The sequence below is a fragment of the Rattus rattus genome, chromosome 2 (assembly GCF_011064425.1).
Source record: "Rattus rattus isolate New Zealand chromosome 2, Rrattus_CSIRO_v1, whole genome shotgun sequence".
Lineage (NCBI taxonomy): Eukaryota > Metazoa > Chordata > Mammalia > Rodentia > Muridae > Rattus > Rattus rattus.
Window position 1 is genome coordinate 41247264 of NC_046155.1, and position 15750 is coordinate 41263013.

The 15750-nt window shown below is 50.3% G+C and overlaps 1 protein-coding gene across 1 annotated transcript; it reads left to right on the forward strand.

Annotated features, from left to right (window-relative positions):
- The first annotated feature begins 9859 nt into the window (after positions 1 to 9859).
- On the forward strand, positions 9860 to 14462 carry Marveld1 (MARVEL domain containing 1). The gene is made up of 3 exons (XM_032895029.1): positions 9860 to 9949; positions 10445 to 12423; positions 13574 to 14462. The coding sequence occupies exons 1-2, from the start codon at positions 9860 to 9862 to the stop codon at positions 11084 to 11086; spliced, it is 732 nt and encodes a 243-aa protein (XP_032750920.1). The 3' UTR covers positions 11087 to 12423; positions 13574 to 14462.
- The last annotated feature ends 1288 nt before the right edge of the window (positions 14463 to 15750 follow it).

Sequence of the window (15750 nt, forward strand, 5' to 3'; positions counted from 1 at the left end):
ATGTGAATGGTACTATCCCATGGCTGGGGGTGGGGGGGGTGTCCTGACCTACAGACAAAGGATGGGACCTGAGTAGCAGCATCTTGATTCCTAACAGCAGAGCAACATGACCACCTACCTCAGCCTCCTGCTACCAGGACTCCCTGCCCCCGATGGACTGCAGGAGCCAGAATAAACCCTTTCTCCCTTAAGTTGCTTTTGCCAGGCACTTTTGTAGGCAGTACTTTAAGGATGAGAGTCTTATCTGTTTCCATTCTAACTCCCAAATAGGTGACACGAAGACCTATTAAGTTTACTAACAAACTTTAAGCACTGTGACAGGGCAAATATCCACCCATTCTAACCCTCTAAGCTATCTACTTTCCCAGCCACAGGCCCTGTGTTACTTGCAGTTTGAAGACAGTCTTGTCCTGGCTTGCTCTGTGCCATGTGTGTCCTCATGGAGGATCCCTTGGCCACCTGATCATCACGACTCCTCCTAGACCCTCTCCTCATGGCCACCTCTTCTCTTCTTCCCTCTCCCCCTTTTGAACCCTCCCCCAGGATTGGAAGTCCCACCTTCTCTGCCAGGACATAGGCTGATCAGCTCTTTATTAACCAATCAGAGATAACTGGAAGCATTCTTTATACAACATGGATACAGGAGGTGACTCAATACTGGAGTACAGACTGTAACTAGCAAGCATCCAGACTGTAATCTGATCTCTGGGCAGTGAAATCAGCATCTGAATTAGCAGTGTCCAAACCGATCTCCCAACATTCTTTGTCACAACTCGGAAGGTAATTAACCTAACCAGCTAATGACGTAAGCAAAGAGAAGCTTGATTTCTCTCACCACCAGAGGCCCAGAGGCTGGGGAGGGGAGAGTTTCTGAATGACCTGTTAAGTAGGGCAACAGAATTGATCATTATTCTGCTAAATTATCTCTGTACACTGGCAACATTGACTCCATAAACCCATGCGGTTGCCGAGGTTATACAGGCAAGATTCAATCAGGAATTCTTCCCAAGCATCACAGGTTTTATTTCTTTGTTGTACTGTTTTCTTCTTGTTTTTCTTTTTTTTTTTTTTTTTAATATTTTTTAGACTCATTTATTATATGAGCATAGACAAGCCAGAAGAGGGCATCGGATCTCATTACAGATGGTCGTGAGCCACCATGTGGTTGCTGGGATTTGAACTCAGGACCTCTGGAAGAGCAGTCAGTGCTCTTAACAGCTGAGCCATCTCTCCAGCCCCTCTTTGCTCATTTTTAATAAAGCATTTGTTTTCCTTTGCTGACTTTTGAGAGTTCTTTGTTTGTTTCAGCTGTTCTTTATCAGATGTCTTCTGCAAATCTTTTCTCCCAGTTGTCTTTGTCTTCTCATTCCTTGATAGTATTCGTGCACTGATTTTAAATCTTCCCTCAACTTTATCCATTAAGTTTATCCTCATATTTCATTAGCTGACACTGGATCTCTACTCAGTCTTAAGCTAGTCCAAATAGAGAGACATATTGTCATAACAATCCAAACCAGTCCACTCCGGTGGTTTACTTTTGCACACATTGCCATCTGATATCTGAACAATTGAGTTGCTAACAAGAGCAAGGGGAAACGGCTAGCAGGCAAGTGAGTCCTGTTTACCACAGATACTGAGTGTGCTGGGTCTGGGAACTCAGGAGGCCTTAGTGTGTGCGTTCTTTCTGCAGTCTGAACTTCTTAAAGGGCCTTACCGAATATCACACCTCTTTTGTTGACATAGGTGATATGAAGTATAAATGGTTTACACCATAGGAAGCCCACTGTGTGACAAGGCTCAAAGTGTACTAAAGCCTTGGGACTTCTGTATCCAGCCCCTGAATTTTTGTGGGGTCCATCTCCTAACCTCCAAGTCATGCAAGTTTTACTCACATATCCCTTGATTTCCATTCCCTCCTTCCAGATGCCCCTACACTGACCTAAAACTATCTAGCACAACCACCGACGTTTGTCTCTCTCTCCTTCCTGGCTGCAGACGCAATGTGGCCTGATATCTGAACAATCGAGTTGCTAACACATTCCCTAACTATCAGAACGACTACATGTAATATTGTCACATTGCATGTGATACAGTATCACACTGTAATGTGATAGACAGGTGTGGTGGTTGGCACACTGTCAAGGTTATCGATTCATGACAGGGGACCAAAGAACTGGCAGCATGACAGACAGACAGCCTTTCACGAGCTCTCAAGTTCTTGTTCAGTTGCTCATGAACTGTGGTGTCAGAACTGGAGGCTGTCCACTGTGGGACTGCTCTCCAGCCTGCGCTGGGGAGGTGAAACATGGGGAGTATGACTATGCTTACCCCACACCAGGCTTCAGGGAAGTGCTGAGACACCTCTCTGGGGATATGAGGAAGCCAAAGATGGTATTCCCTGGCTTCCAGGCACCCAGTCAGAGAAGTCAGGATTGAAGTGTCAGGAGTATCCATGGACCTGCTATGGGGCCGGGACCAGGGACTCTCAAACTCATGGACAGGGACCTCTGAGTCATGAGGAGTTGAGAGCAGAGCCAGGGGCCGCAGGCTGAGGACTAGCTGGGGAGAATGGGAGCTCTGGCTTTGGTCATCATCGGTGAAGGTCCTTAGCTTGGTTACCATTGTGGCTGGGTGTACAGATGGGCCTTAGGGAGACATAGGCAGCGGCTCTGCAGACAAAGGCCTGCTCCCCGCCCCCCATGGTGGTGGTAGATAAAAGACACAGTCCTTGGTTCCAAACTGTTTATTGGTTTTTCCTTGTGGAAAATGCATGCATACAGACTTCTCAGAGTGGACCTGCGATTAAAATACCTTTTGCGGAGAGGAATGTCTGGGAAGGGGGAGCTTATTTGACTAAACCCCCAGGGCCTCTGGGTACCTCATTAGCACAGAGAACCCAGTTCTGGGCCTACAGGTCATGTTCCCTTATGTGGGACGTGGGACTCGAGTTCCAGGACAGGGATTTGGCAGGGAGCAGAGAGGTGCCTTCCATCTCAGCTGTGTATTCACCAAGTTTCTGGGGTCTCAGACCTACTGTACCCACTAAGCTTCCTGGCATAGTTTACCATCCCCCAGTCTACTAGTTTACAACTATATGGACTCCTCCCCACTAAAGTTGACCTAAATACCCCTATTCTACGTCCCCTCCATTCACCATTCACCAAGGGGACCAGCACGGCACCTGCGGCAAATTCACTGTAATTTTCGGGATCATGAAGGGGTAGATACGTAGCAATTACTCTTCTTGCTGTGAGACCACATACTGTCAAAAAGCAACTTAAGCAAGAAGGAAGGCTTATTTTGGTTCACAGCTTGAGGGTACAGTCCACTATGACAGAGAAGACATGGTGGGGGGAACATAAGGCAGATGGCCACATTGCCCCTGCAGTCAGGAAGGAGAGAGAGAGGAACGTCGTGGTTGTGCTGGATAGTTTTAGGTCAGTGTAGGGGCATCCGGAAGGAGGGAATGGAAGTCAAGAAGATCCCTCTATCAGATCAGGTTGTAGGCAAGCCTGTAGAACATTCCCTTAATTAGTGACCAGTGGGGGAGGGTCCAGTCCATTGTGGGCAGCACCCCTCTATGGCCTCCCCATCAGTTTCTGCCTCCAGGTTCCTCCCCAGCTTGAGTTCCTGTCCTGACTTCCTCCATGAGGAATAGTGCTGCAGAAGTGCAAGCCAAATAACCCTTTCCTCCCCAAGCTGCTTTGGTCATGGCATTTATCACAGCAATTGTAACCCTAACTAAGACAGTGCTTAACTCACAAGTCCCCGTTTTGTTCAGTTTGGATGCCAGCCGGTGCGTGACATGGTCTTCCCTACATTCAGGGTAAGTCTTCCTCCTTCAGTTTATCATCTTTGAAAACACCCTTGCAGACATGTTAGGTGCACCTGGTAGGTGGTTCCAAATCCGGTCAAGTTGACAGTAAAGATTAGGGCCTTCCTTGCCCACGATGCTTCTGCTAGGATTGTCAGCCACAGACTCAGAGGGGGCCTTTCCACCACCGAGCTGCCTTAGTTTCTTTCCTATTGCTGTGATGAAACACCATGACCAAGGCAACTAACTTATAGAAGGAAAGATTCATTTGTGCTTATCGTTCCAGACGGATAATAGTCTGTCACGGTGGAATGGTGACAAGAGGCAGCGGGTCCCCGAGACTGGGGCTGAGGGCTCACATCTTGAACCACAAGCAGGAAGCAGACACCATCCTGGGAATGGAGTGAGCTCACCTCTTGTGACACACTTCCTCCAACAAGGACATACCTCCTACACGTCCCAAAACAGCACCAGCAACTGGTGGCCAAATATCCAAATGCCTGTGACATTTATCACTCAAACTGCCACACTGTGATTCCCCCTTAGCAATTTTTTTTAATGAAAAGTCATGATTTTATTCTCTATGATACAAAACAGCATGTATAGATTTGACACATTGTGGTCTTGCTTTCACTTTAGGGGCAAGGCAAAAACAAGCTCGGTTGGTAAGGTGGTTTCCACACAAGCATGAAGACCTGAGTTTGAACCGCCAGAATTCATAAAAAGCAAACAAACAACAAAAACAAATAAACAACAAAAAACCCATGACAGTGTACACCTGTCTCCCAGTGCTGGAGAGGCAGCGATAAGAAGATCCCCGGGTTACTGACAAACCAGCCAGTCTAGCCAAATTGGAGAACTCCAGGTTCAGTGAGAGCTCAAAAATATGCCTCAAGCAATAAGGCTGGAGAGATGGCTAAGTGATTAAGAGCACTAGATTCTCTTCCAGAGGACCTGGGCGTAATTCTCAGCACCCACATGGTGGCCCAACGCCGTCTTTCACTCAATCAGATCTAACTTGCCCTCTTCTGGCCTCTGAGGCCACTAAGCATGTACGAGATATATAGGTATACACGCAGACAAAACACTCAGGCACATTTAATATCAAATAGTAAAAATGAAACAATAAGGTTGAGAGAAGGTCTGGAGACATGGCCTCGTGGTTAAGAGCACTTGCTGCAAATCATGAGAACCAGAGTTCAGATCCAGGCGCCCTGCTAGGCAAAGAGGCGCATGGCTTCAATCCCAGTACTTGGGAAGTTGAGGCAAAAGGATATCTGTGAGTTCAAAACTAGCCTGGGCTACATAGTGAGTAGAGTTCTAGGGCAGTCAGAAATATGTGTGTGTGCGTGCATGTGTGTGTGTGTGTGTGTGTGTGTGTGTGTGTGTGTGTGTGTGTGTGGGTGTGTGTGTGTGCAATCTCTCCAGCCCTTGCCTTATTGCTTGAGGCATATTTTTGAGCTCTCACTGAACCTGGAGTTCTCTAATTGGCTAGACTGGCTGATTGTTCAGTAACCTGGGGATCTTCTTATCTCTGCCTCTCCAGTACTGGGAGACAGGTATACATGGTTTTGTTGTCGTTTATTTTTTTTTGTTGTTTGTTTGCTTTTTATATATACACATATGCCCTGGAGAGAGAGAGAGAGAGAGAGAGAGAGAGAGAGAGAGAGAGAGAGAGAGAGAGAGACTTAGTTGAGGTTTTTTTTTTTGGTTCTTTTTTTCGGAGCTGGGGACCGAACCCAGGGGCCTTGCGCTTCCTAGGCAAGCGCTCTACCACTGAGCTAAATCCCCAACCCCTTAGTTGAGGTTTTATTGCCGTGAAGAGTCACCATGACCAAGCAAGTCTTACAAAGGCAAACATTTCACTGGGGCTGGCTTACAGCTTCAGAGGTTCAGTCCGTTCTCATCACGGTGGGAAGCAGGGCATCGCGCAGGCAGACTTGGTGCTGGAGGAGTCAAGAGTTCTCCATCTTGATCTGCAGGCAGCCAGGAGGAGACTGTGTCTTCCACAGGCAGCCAGGAGAAGGCTCTCTTTCCACACTGGGTGGAGCTTGAGCATAAAGACCCACTCTACAGGGACACACTTCCTCCAACAAGGCTACACCTCCTAATAGTGCCACTCCCCATGGGCCAAGCATTCAAGCACACGAGTCTATGGGGGCCAAACATATCCCAAAAACTATGGTTTTCTAGCACTAGCACAATAAGGCAAATGTCCCGACAAACACCTGCAACTCCAGCTACAAGATGGGTAGACGTCACCATCCTCTGGCTGCCAGCCTATCAAAATGCAAGCCTCAGCTTCAGAGGACTCAGCTTCAGAGGAATTGGTAGAGAGGACCAGAGAACACCGATGCTCTCTTCTGGCTTCTCTCTATGCATATACTCACACTTGCACACATGCACCTGTGCAGAGCCCTACACAGACACGCATGTACACATGTTCAAATAAAACCTTTTGTTCGATGGCTGGGAAGAGCCACCATGACCATGGCTACTTTTATAAAGGGAAGCATTTGACTGGGGGTTGCTTACAGTTTCCAAGGTTTAGTTCACTATCACAGTAGGAAGCATGGCGGCACAAAGGCAGACAGGATATTGGAGAAGTAGCTCAGAGATCAACATCTAGAGCTGGGGTGGGGCAGGCAGGAAGAAAGGAAGGCATCGGGCCTGGCTTGAGCATTTGAAACCTCAAAGCCCTCTCCTAGTGAAGTACCACACTTTTTCCAAAAAGACCACATGAACTCCAACAAGGCCACCTGTCCTAATCCTTTCAAGTAGTGCCACTCCCTGGTGACCAAGCATTCGTATCTATGAGTCTATGGGGGCCATTCCTATTCAGACCACCACAGACATGGTAAAATAATTTAGAGAGATAGAGGGAGACACTCAGTGTCCACCTCTGGTTTCCACATACATGTATACCTTTTCGCAAACATTTAAACATGAACACACACACACACACACACAATTAATGGGCAAATGATTTATCATTTTCTTTCCTTTTTATTTTGAGGGAGAGTTTTGTGTAGTCCAGGCTACCCTAGAACATGCGGTCCAGTGGAAGGCTCCATTAGCACTCCTGGGTCTCTTGATGGCATGGTATCAGGGGCAATAGTGAGCCTCTGGGGACCTTGTGGCTTCTGCTCTAGTTCACTAACAACCCACAGAGTGAGCAGGGGCTGGGCTAAGACTGCCATTCAAATTCCTTTACCACTTGTCCAGGCCCAGACTATTGTCCCTAGCACCTGCTCCTATCCAGAGTTCAGGCTCTTTTTGGCCTGGGGACCCCTTGAGGGGTTAGATGAGTAAGTCACCTAACTGCAAAACTCTCCTCCTCTATGGAGAAACGTATTGCTTATCTCCCAGGTCTCGGGCTGCACACACACAAAGAGGGATCGTATGTGTGCCTAGGTCTTGTATTCTGGGTATGCCTAGGGGAGACATCCAGCAAGCTCAGAGCCCCAGGGGATAGCCCCACCCGAAGTTTGTCTTCGGTTCCTTCTTGTCTCAGTACCACCCACCTTTCCTGACACTTGTGACTGAAAAATTCCCCAGTCGTCCCGTCCTGTCACAACTCAGTCCTCTTTTGTAGTTTGCTTGTAACCCTCCTTCACTTGACTTCTGTCGCTTAGCAACCAGGGAGTGCCCACACTTGAGAACAGGAATGAGTCCTCTTCCTTCCTTCGGTCTACATATTTGCATCTGGCAAACATGAGTAGGACAGAATCAAAGCTTTTCTCTAAGACTGTATAGTTACACTTTTCCAGAGAGTCTGCTCCGCCTCCTCTTAGGATGTTTTCAAGATTCCAGGGGCTAAAAATAATCGCCCCAAAGCTTTTGAAAGAACTCTTCCATGTAAGGAGACCAGTGGAGACTCCTGAAGCTGAAAGTTCATGTCCACCAGGTGGCGCCCTAACCCACACGTCTCCTGATTGCCCCCTGCCCCCTTTTATTTTTTTATTTTTTTGGTAAGATGGAATAATCCTTTCTCCTTCCTCTTCGTGTCAGTTGGCTTAGGCTCCCTGCTCATAGAAATGCCTTCAGCGGTCCAGCATCCAGATTCAGCTGATAGAAGCACGTTAGAGTCTCAACCATAGTCAAGGGCACCGAGCACATCCCTGCAGGGGCTGTTGAGTTAGGGTCAGAACATGGGTTTTGATTCCAGTGTGACACAGACTCTGGGTGACTTTTCTGGGTCCCTGATAGAGTATCTGTAAACAGAACATGAGAATTATGTAAAAGTACTGGACTGTGGATGAGGAATCAGCTTCATCTGTGCTCTCCTGAGTCTCTAGCAGCTCCTGGAACAAGGTCAACTGCTTCGACACTCTGAACTCCTGTCCCTATTGGTGGATCAGAGCTAAGAACACCGTCAACTGGAGCAGTAAATACAATTTCTCGCCACAGGGCCTAACACAGTAAACATCCCCTTCCCCGAACCACACATATCTCACGGCCTTGGCCTCTAAAATGGTTCTCAGTATTTAATAAGCAAACACCGTCTGCTTGCAGCATGAAATAACTTTACAGATGAAGTAATCGGCCACCGAGGGTTGGGCAATCCCTCCTCCATGCCTGACAGTGGCATGAGCAATGGCAGCCTTAACTCAAAGGCTGTGCTGTCTTGTGTGGGTGTGTTACACACCACGATTTAAGCAATTATAATTATAATATATATTTGGAGCTTTCTTGAGTAGTGTGTACTCAAGTGTATACCAGGGTGGCAGTGACAGGCCGAAGCTCTTTTTCTCCAAAGGGGAACCGGGCTGCTGGTGAGGGGACCTGCTGTTCCAGGCCAAGGGGGTGGGGCTCTAAGTGTAGGATCGATGTGGTCTGATGCAGGCATTGTCTTGTAGGCAAATGTGACTTGCTTAGGGTCTTAGCTAGGGTTTTATGGCTGTGAAGAGACACCATTCCCACTGAAAACTTGTTTAGTATCACGGCAAGAAGCATGGTGGCATCCAGGCATACATGGTGGTGGAGAAGGAGCTGGGAATTCTACATCTTGGTCTGCAGGCATCGGAAGGAGACTGTGTTACTGGGCATAGCTTGAGCATAGGAGACCTCAAAGTCCACCTCCACAGTGACACAGTCCTCCAAAAAGGCCACGCCCACTCCCACGGGCTACACCTCCTAACAGTGCCACTTCCTATAGGCCAAGCGAAGAGTTTGTGGGGACTATACCTATTCAAATCACCACACTTAGGTCCAATATTGTTCCTGTAGCCAATTGGTAAGCAACTCCATGTATACGTACTCAGGTGTCTTATATGCCAGGCTCAGGAAAAGAGGGATAAGTCAGGATAGACCACAGTTTGTGATGTAGCAGACTCAGAACTACTGCAGGAGGATGATTCTAACGGAGACCCAGACAAGCAAATAATTGTCAGTGTGGGAATGGAGTGTGGGAAACCAGTAAGTGCTTAAACTGGATGTTGTCTGCTGGCTAAGGAGTGTCTGAAAATAAAGGGTGTTCTGAGATCATGTGGGAAACTTGCAAGAAGTGACAGAGTTTGGGCATGGGTTGGGGAAGGAAGTGGAAAAAACCCAAGAAATTGGAAGTTGGTTGGGGACAGATTACGTAATACGCCACATTGACAAGACACAGCTCTGTGCTGTGTTTGGAACAGCCAGGTCAGCTTTGTAACATTGCCGAAGCCCAAAGGTTGGCTCCTTGGTGGGGTGGGAGAGAAGAGACATCAGCAGCCATCACCGGAGCCCTGGCCTGAAACCCTGTAGGCTTCAGGACAATGAAGAAAATGGGTGCTCTCATGTCTTGTGTCCTAGGAGGCTTACATGAAAATACACATGTATTTTAAGCATGGACCCTGAGATGCCAACAAACCTTGGCACCGTCGGGCTCCTTGCCATCTAGAGCATATAGGAGAAGTCATTTCTCAGACCTAAGCTTGTCCTGACCATGTTAGGTGACATATTTTTAATCTAAGTAAGACGAGGAGGTGGCCAGGAAGCAATGGTCAAAGTGTTTGGCGTGGCTATGCTCTGTGCACAGTGGTGAGGCAGCTGGGCCTCCAGAGAGTGATGGTTTCTTACTCTGACCTAGAGACCTTCGTGGCAAGACAGTCTGAGGCTAATTTTGGACAGGACGAGTTTGTGGGGGGCAAGTGCGGGGTACTGAGGGTGTCCCAGTGAGAACAGCTGTCAGTTCAGACCTCCTCCTCACTCAGGCTTGCCCGAACGCCTCTATGGAAGAGAATTATGTCTCCAGTCTCCTGTGACAGGAGAGAGGGTTAACCAAGGAGGTCTAGTCACAGGCTGGGAGGACGCTGTTGTAGCTTCCTTCTCGAAGACCTGCAAAACAGGGAGGGCTGGGGTTGCTCCAGATATGGCAAACTTGGCCCAGCAGCCTGGGCAGAAGGCCTGTTATGGGCTAGGGGGTGTGGGCATTCAGTCCCAGCTTAGAACGAAGGAATGGGAGCAGAGGAGAAGGGGGGGGGTAGCCAGGGTGGAGGGCGCGACGGCAGGAAGCCCGGAGGCGCGAGCAGGGGTGGAGACCAACCAGAGGGACGGCCAAAGAGCGGGTAGGAGGGCTGGAGAGAGGGAGAAAGAGGAGGAGAGAGGGGAGGAAGGGTGCTGACGAGAAGCAGCGCAAAAGACTCGGAGTAGAGGAAGGAGGGCAGGCCTCAGCGGGAGCAGCAGGAGCACCGGGGCCCGGCCGCCCCGCGAGCAAGGCGCCGCCATTCCGCTGCTCGGGGCGCCGCCGCCGCCGCCACCGCGTCCGGGGGCCATGCTCCCGCCGCCCCGCGCCAGCCGCCACCCCAGGCGCGCACGGCCCGCGGCTCCCTGCGCCTGCAGCGGGCTTTTCTGCGCGGGCCGCTGGGAGTGCTGCGGCTGCTGCAGCTGCTGGCCGGAGCCGCCTTCTGGATCACCATCGCGACCAGCAAGTACCAGGGCCCAGTGCACTTCGCGCTCTTCGTGTCGGTGCTCTTCTGGCTTCTCACCCTGGGGCTCTACTTCATCACGCTGCTGGGCAAGCAGGAGCTGGTGCCCGTGCTGGGCTCGCGCTGGCTCGTGGTCAACGTGGCGCACGACCTGCTGGCGGCCGCCCTCTACGGGGCCGCGACGGGCATCATGATCGACCAGACGCAGCGCCACAGCTACTGCAACCTCAAGAGTTACCGGCTGCCCTGCGCCTACCATGCCTTCCTGGCGGCCTCTGTCTGCGGGGGTCTCTGCCTCGGCCTCTATCTGCTCTCGGCACTCTACGGCTGTTGCCGTCGCTACCAGGGCAAGGAGGAGGTGGTGTGAGGCCACCCGCTCCACCGCGGCCCAGATCGGTGCGGGGATCCCTCCCGAGCCCTTCCTGCCGCCGCCCCGTGCCGGTGCTCCCCTGCGCCCTCTCCCTGCCTGCGTTTCCACTGCCCGCGCCCTGGATCCCCGACGTTCAGTTCTAGTCTGACTGCTGTGGCTCAGCTCAGCCCAGATATCAGCTTCCAGGGACTCGCGCAGCCATCCGAGGCGCCGACGCACACACCCAGTTGGGCCGCTCCAGGCGAAGCCTGGAAGTCCCTTTCCCCCGTTCCCTGTCGAGAGCTAGACGTGGACAGGCGCCGCCGCGTAGATCCGGGGGAGGCTCTCAAATTGAAAACAGTCTTTGGACTGCGCCACTGCCCCCTCCCTCCTGCCCTGCAGGAAGAGCATCCCTTCCCTGCCCCCTCTTCCAGCCATGGATGGTGTAGAATGCAGTCAGGCAGCTGCAAGTGGAGCTGGGGACAGGCCTTAGCTAGTTGTAGTTTGGCTCTCTCCCTGCACAGCCCTACGACTTCGACGAAGTCTTTGGGTGGGGTCACCTACGGGTATAGCAAAGGCCCGCAGGCTATACCTTACTTAAGGACGCAAGTCTTCTCTACGCCTTTATCCTTGGCGTTCATCCAGACTGGGCCAAATGTACTAACTTCCCTGGCCTCTCAGGTGTCACTCACCAGCTTCTGCTGCACCCCACCTTTAAATATGTTTTCACTGGGGATCCCACGTGACCGACGGCGATTGTTAAGGTGCCTCTTTGGGAACCCAGATCCTGCTCTTAGGAACAGCTGTTTTAAGATTACAACCACACTCTTTCCTCTAAATCAGCGGGTTGTCTAGGGAGCCCTTCGTGTGTTACCTCCAAAAGGTTTAGAAGGTAAATGGGTCTGTCACTGGTGCTGCCTCCCCTGCACAGACTCACAATGTTTGTTAGCATAATGAGGTCTCTGAGAAATCCCAGAGGTATCACGGCCACACGTGGTAATTCAGTTTACTGGACTATTCCCACCACAAGACTGCACCTATGCTGTCTTGGTCATTCCCTCAGGTTGACCCATTGAAGATTAGGAAGCTCCTCTTCCCCTGAGAATTTCTCTAACTGGGTGTCCACCCAATGACAAACAAGCTAGAGACCCACTTCCCAGCCAGAGACCTGAGAACAGTTGAATACTCGTTCACATTGTTGGAACACGAAGCCAAGGATAACCAGATGGTGTCCGAGTCCAAAGGACAGTCGCTTGTAAGAGATCTTGGCACTGACTGAGCAGATGGCGGGTGAGTTCTGCCACCAAATTGAGAACTGCCTGGACCTGGGGTGGACAGCCGGTGCCACCTCTAAGGTAAGGAAGGCATTTTGGATAACCAGGAAGTGCCATAGGCCTCTAGTAGGGAGCGTGGGGCCACCTCCTCTTCCAAACTGAAAGCGACTTCATTCACAGTGTCTGAAGAGCAGCTCTGATACCTACAAGGGCCAGGGATGAGCAGCAGCCCTGATACCCAGGGATGTTGGGTCCTAACTCAAGCTCAGCTTTCTCTGGGAACACAAGACATAGGACATGGAAGCCAGAGCTCCTGTCCTGTTCAAAGAGCACCGAACATAGAGCCACACCCCAGTCCCCACAAGTGCATTTTCCAAGCTCAGTGGCAGAGGTGGGATTGTCTGCGGCCATTATGAAAGCTGGAGTGGAGTATAAATTTTATGTAGCACTCACTATAGCCCTACTGCGTGGGCACACTGCTTGAATGCGTGTATTCTTCGTATACTTTTGTGAGATCCCCAAGTCCCCTTGGTGATGAGTGATGGAGGTTGACTTTGAACCCTCACAGTCCAGTTTCTTCAGTACCAGGCTATGTAGTAAGGGTCAGTACATATTTGATACAGCTAATACTTTTTCTGTGGCTAAGGTATGGCTTGGTGGTGCCATACAATATGTATGAGGTCCCTGGTTCAGGACCCAGCATCAGAAATGTTTTTTTCCTAAATTGGTTAAAAAAAAAAAAAAAAAGCAGGTCCTAAAACTTACCCCCTTTTAACCAGCTTTAAGAGCAGTTTGGTGGCAGTGAGAACAGTCACACAGCGTAGCCATCACCACCGTGTGCCTCCAGAGTGGTTCTCATCTTGCAAAACAGAAAGTTCGTACCCACTAGGCTTATGGGAGTTTGAGCTTGTACAGGCACATAATCCTAGGGTGCTGGAGTTTATGGAGGGTGGATTATGAGTTCAAGGCCAGCCTGGGCTACATAGTTCCAGGCCAGCCCCAGTCATAGGGTAAGGCCCTATCCTCCAAAGAAACAAAACAACAAGAAGGTCTGTTGTTGTTGTTTTTTTCCTCTGGGAAATCCCAGAGCATGACCTCCTGTGCTCGTCTGCTGTCCAGCTCCACAGAGAGTGATTTTCCCTCCCTTACAACCAGAGACAGTAGTAGTCTGTGCCTGGGGTGAGCTTTGCTGGGACACTGTGGTAGCCAGTGACTTGTTCTTATGTTGCAGGTTTCCATGTTGCTGGGGCATGTTGCTCGAAGATTCCCAGAGCCAGCAGAATGCCACAGTCCTCCCTGATTGGCTGAACTGGTCTGCCAGGGACCAGCAGCAGGTTTGGGAGTCTTTGCTGTTGCGGTGGGGAACAAGCAGCCTCTTGCACACCATCTGGTGGAAGAGCCATGGTAAAGAAGACTGGTTTCCTTCTTGATAGAGGATTCCCAAGCTCCTGTATTATAATTTAGGCACAAGATCTGGTCACTTGGGACAGAATTCTGCCCGCCTCCCATTCCCTAAATGATGGGCCTCAGTTCTAGCTCCCATTCTTTACCTGGTTGCCTCTTTTAGATCACTGTCTAAGCTCAGGTCCAGCCCCCTCAGGATCTCCTCAGACCCAGTGCTCTGGGTCTGAGGCCAGCCGACCTTACTCAGGAGCACACATCTTGGCCTTTTTGGTGCCTCATATACCCCGTTGTGCCTGTAGCATTCTGGAGCTCTCTAGCTCTTCTCGGTGTGCCTTCCAGCTTTGCTTCTAACAGCTTGGTGATGTGAGAAGCACAGATAAGACTATTATGACACCCACCTTTCCTCACATGGCATAGTATGATCACCCTGATGTGGCCCAGAGCACTTGGAAACTGGCAGTACTCTCCCTGGCTTACCTCTCTGACAACCAGGACTGGGGCCAAGCCAAGACCACCCAGACAGCTCCCAACCATAAATCTGGGGCTTCTTGTGGGCCCGGGAGACAATTTCTACATTGTGTACGAAGGCCACGCAGGGGTGGGTTTTGGTGTAGGGAGGGTGGTTAGAGAGAGGGGCCATGTGCCTTAATCCAGTAGTGTATTCATGGTTACCCCAGTATGCTTTTTCGGAATAAAGTTTGTTTTGTCTGATCTTGTGTTTGGGTCTTACATCCTGGTCCTCTGTGGTAACTTTCCGCTGGCTTCCCCCAGCACTCAACCCTTGCCTTCTGAGAGAGAAGGGAATGTGAGCTCACAGCTTTCCACTGTGGCTAGTCAGGGCCTGAGGACAGGATCCAGAAGAAACACTCTGTTTTGGGTTGATACTGAAGGGAACCTGTCTCCTTCCTGTCTGCCCTCTTCTGGCCCCTGTTTATGAGTGGCATTCCCTGTCAGGCTGGGAGTGACTCTTGTAGAGCCAGCGAGGCTCTGCTCTGGTCCAGCCCCATCATACAGAGGAGGAGTTAGTCCAGAGCACAGAGGCAGCAGTGTCTAATGCCATATGAGAAAACTTGGAGGCGCCTGGGGCCCAGGCCTGGTTTTTTTCCTGCTGTGTCTGGCCCGTGGCCCTGACCCCCCAGAGGTTATTGGCTGTTCCATGCAGATGGAGATGCCCCGGAATATTGAGTCTTGGAGCAGAAGGGAGCTGTGGCTTGGGCTCCTCCTGCTGCTGAAAAATGGGATTCGGCCATCAGAGCATTAAGTCACCGGGGGCAGTGCTAGCTGGGATCTGATGCCAGATTTGCTCCCAGCCTGCCTGCTCTTCCCGAGCCCCTTCTCCAGAGTCACAGTCAGTGACATGGGCACATGCCCACCTCCCTTCTCTGTTTGTTTTGGTTTGGGATTTCCAGGGTGAAGGTTTGTGTCACTTGCTGCTGCACCCCTGTCTTCTCTCCTCTTGTCTACTTCTTTGTGTGCTTGTGTGTGCACACGTACGGCTAAACACGCACATGGAGACCAACTTCGAATGTCTTCCTCATCTTCCTCAATTGTAAAGGCTTGCAGTCTCACCATGTAGTTCTGGCTGGGATAGAGCTGGTTATGTAGACCAGGCTAGCCTCAAAGTTAGAGTGACCCACCTGCCTCTGCCACCACACCGGGCTTCGACCTTATTCTCTTTAGATATGTTTATTTCATTTTATGTGTACGAGTGTTTTGTTCCCATGTATGACTATATTGAAATATTTTTGTTGGGGGTTTTCTGCCCCACTCTCTCCCATTTAGCTCATCACACAGAAACACCAGAGTTATTAACAAGCTACAAACCTAAACTGGGCAGGTCCCGAGACTATTCTAACCCAGCTAGGGTATTGATAATCAGGTAAATGCCCTATTACTCGCCAACTGAATCTTGCTCTGCTTATGACAGTCCTCAAGGAGTGCTTCTTTTGACTACATCCTGCCTTACAGCAACCTCCTTCTTCTCTCTCCTCTCTCCTTCTCCTC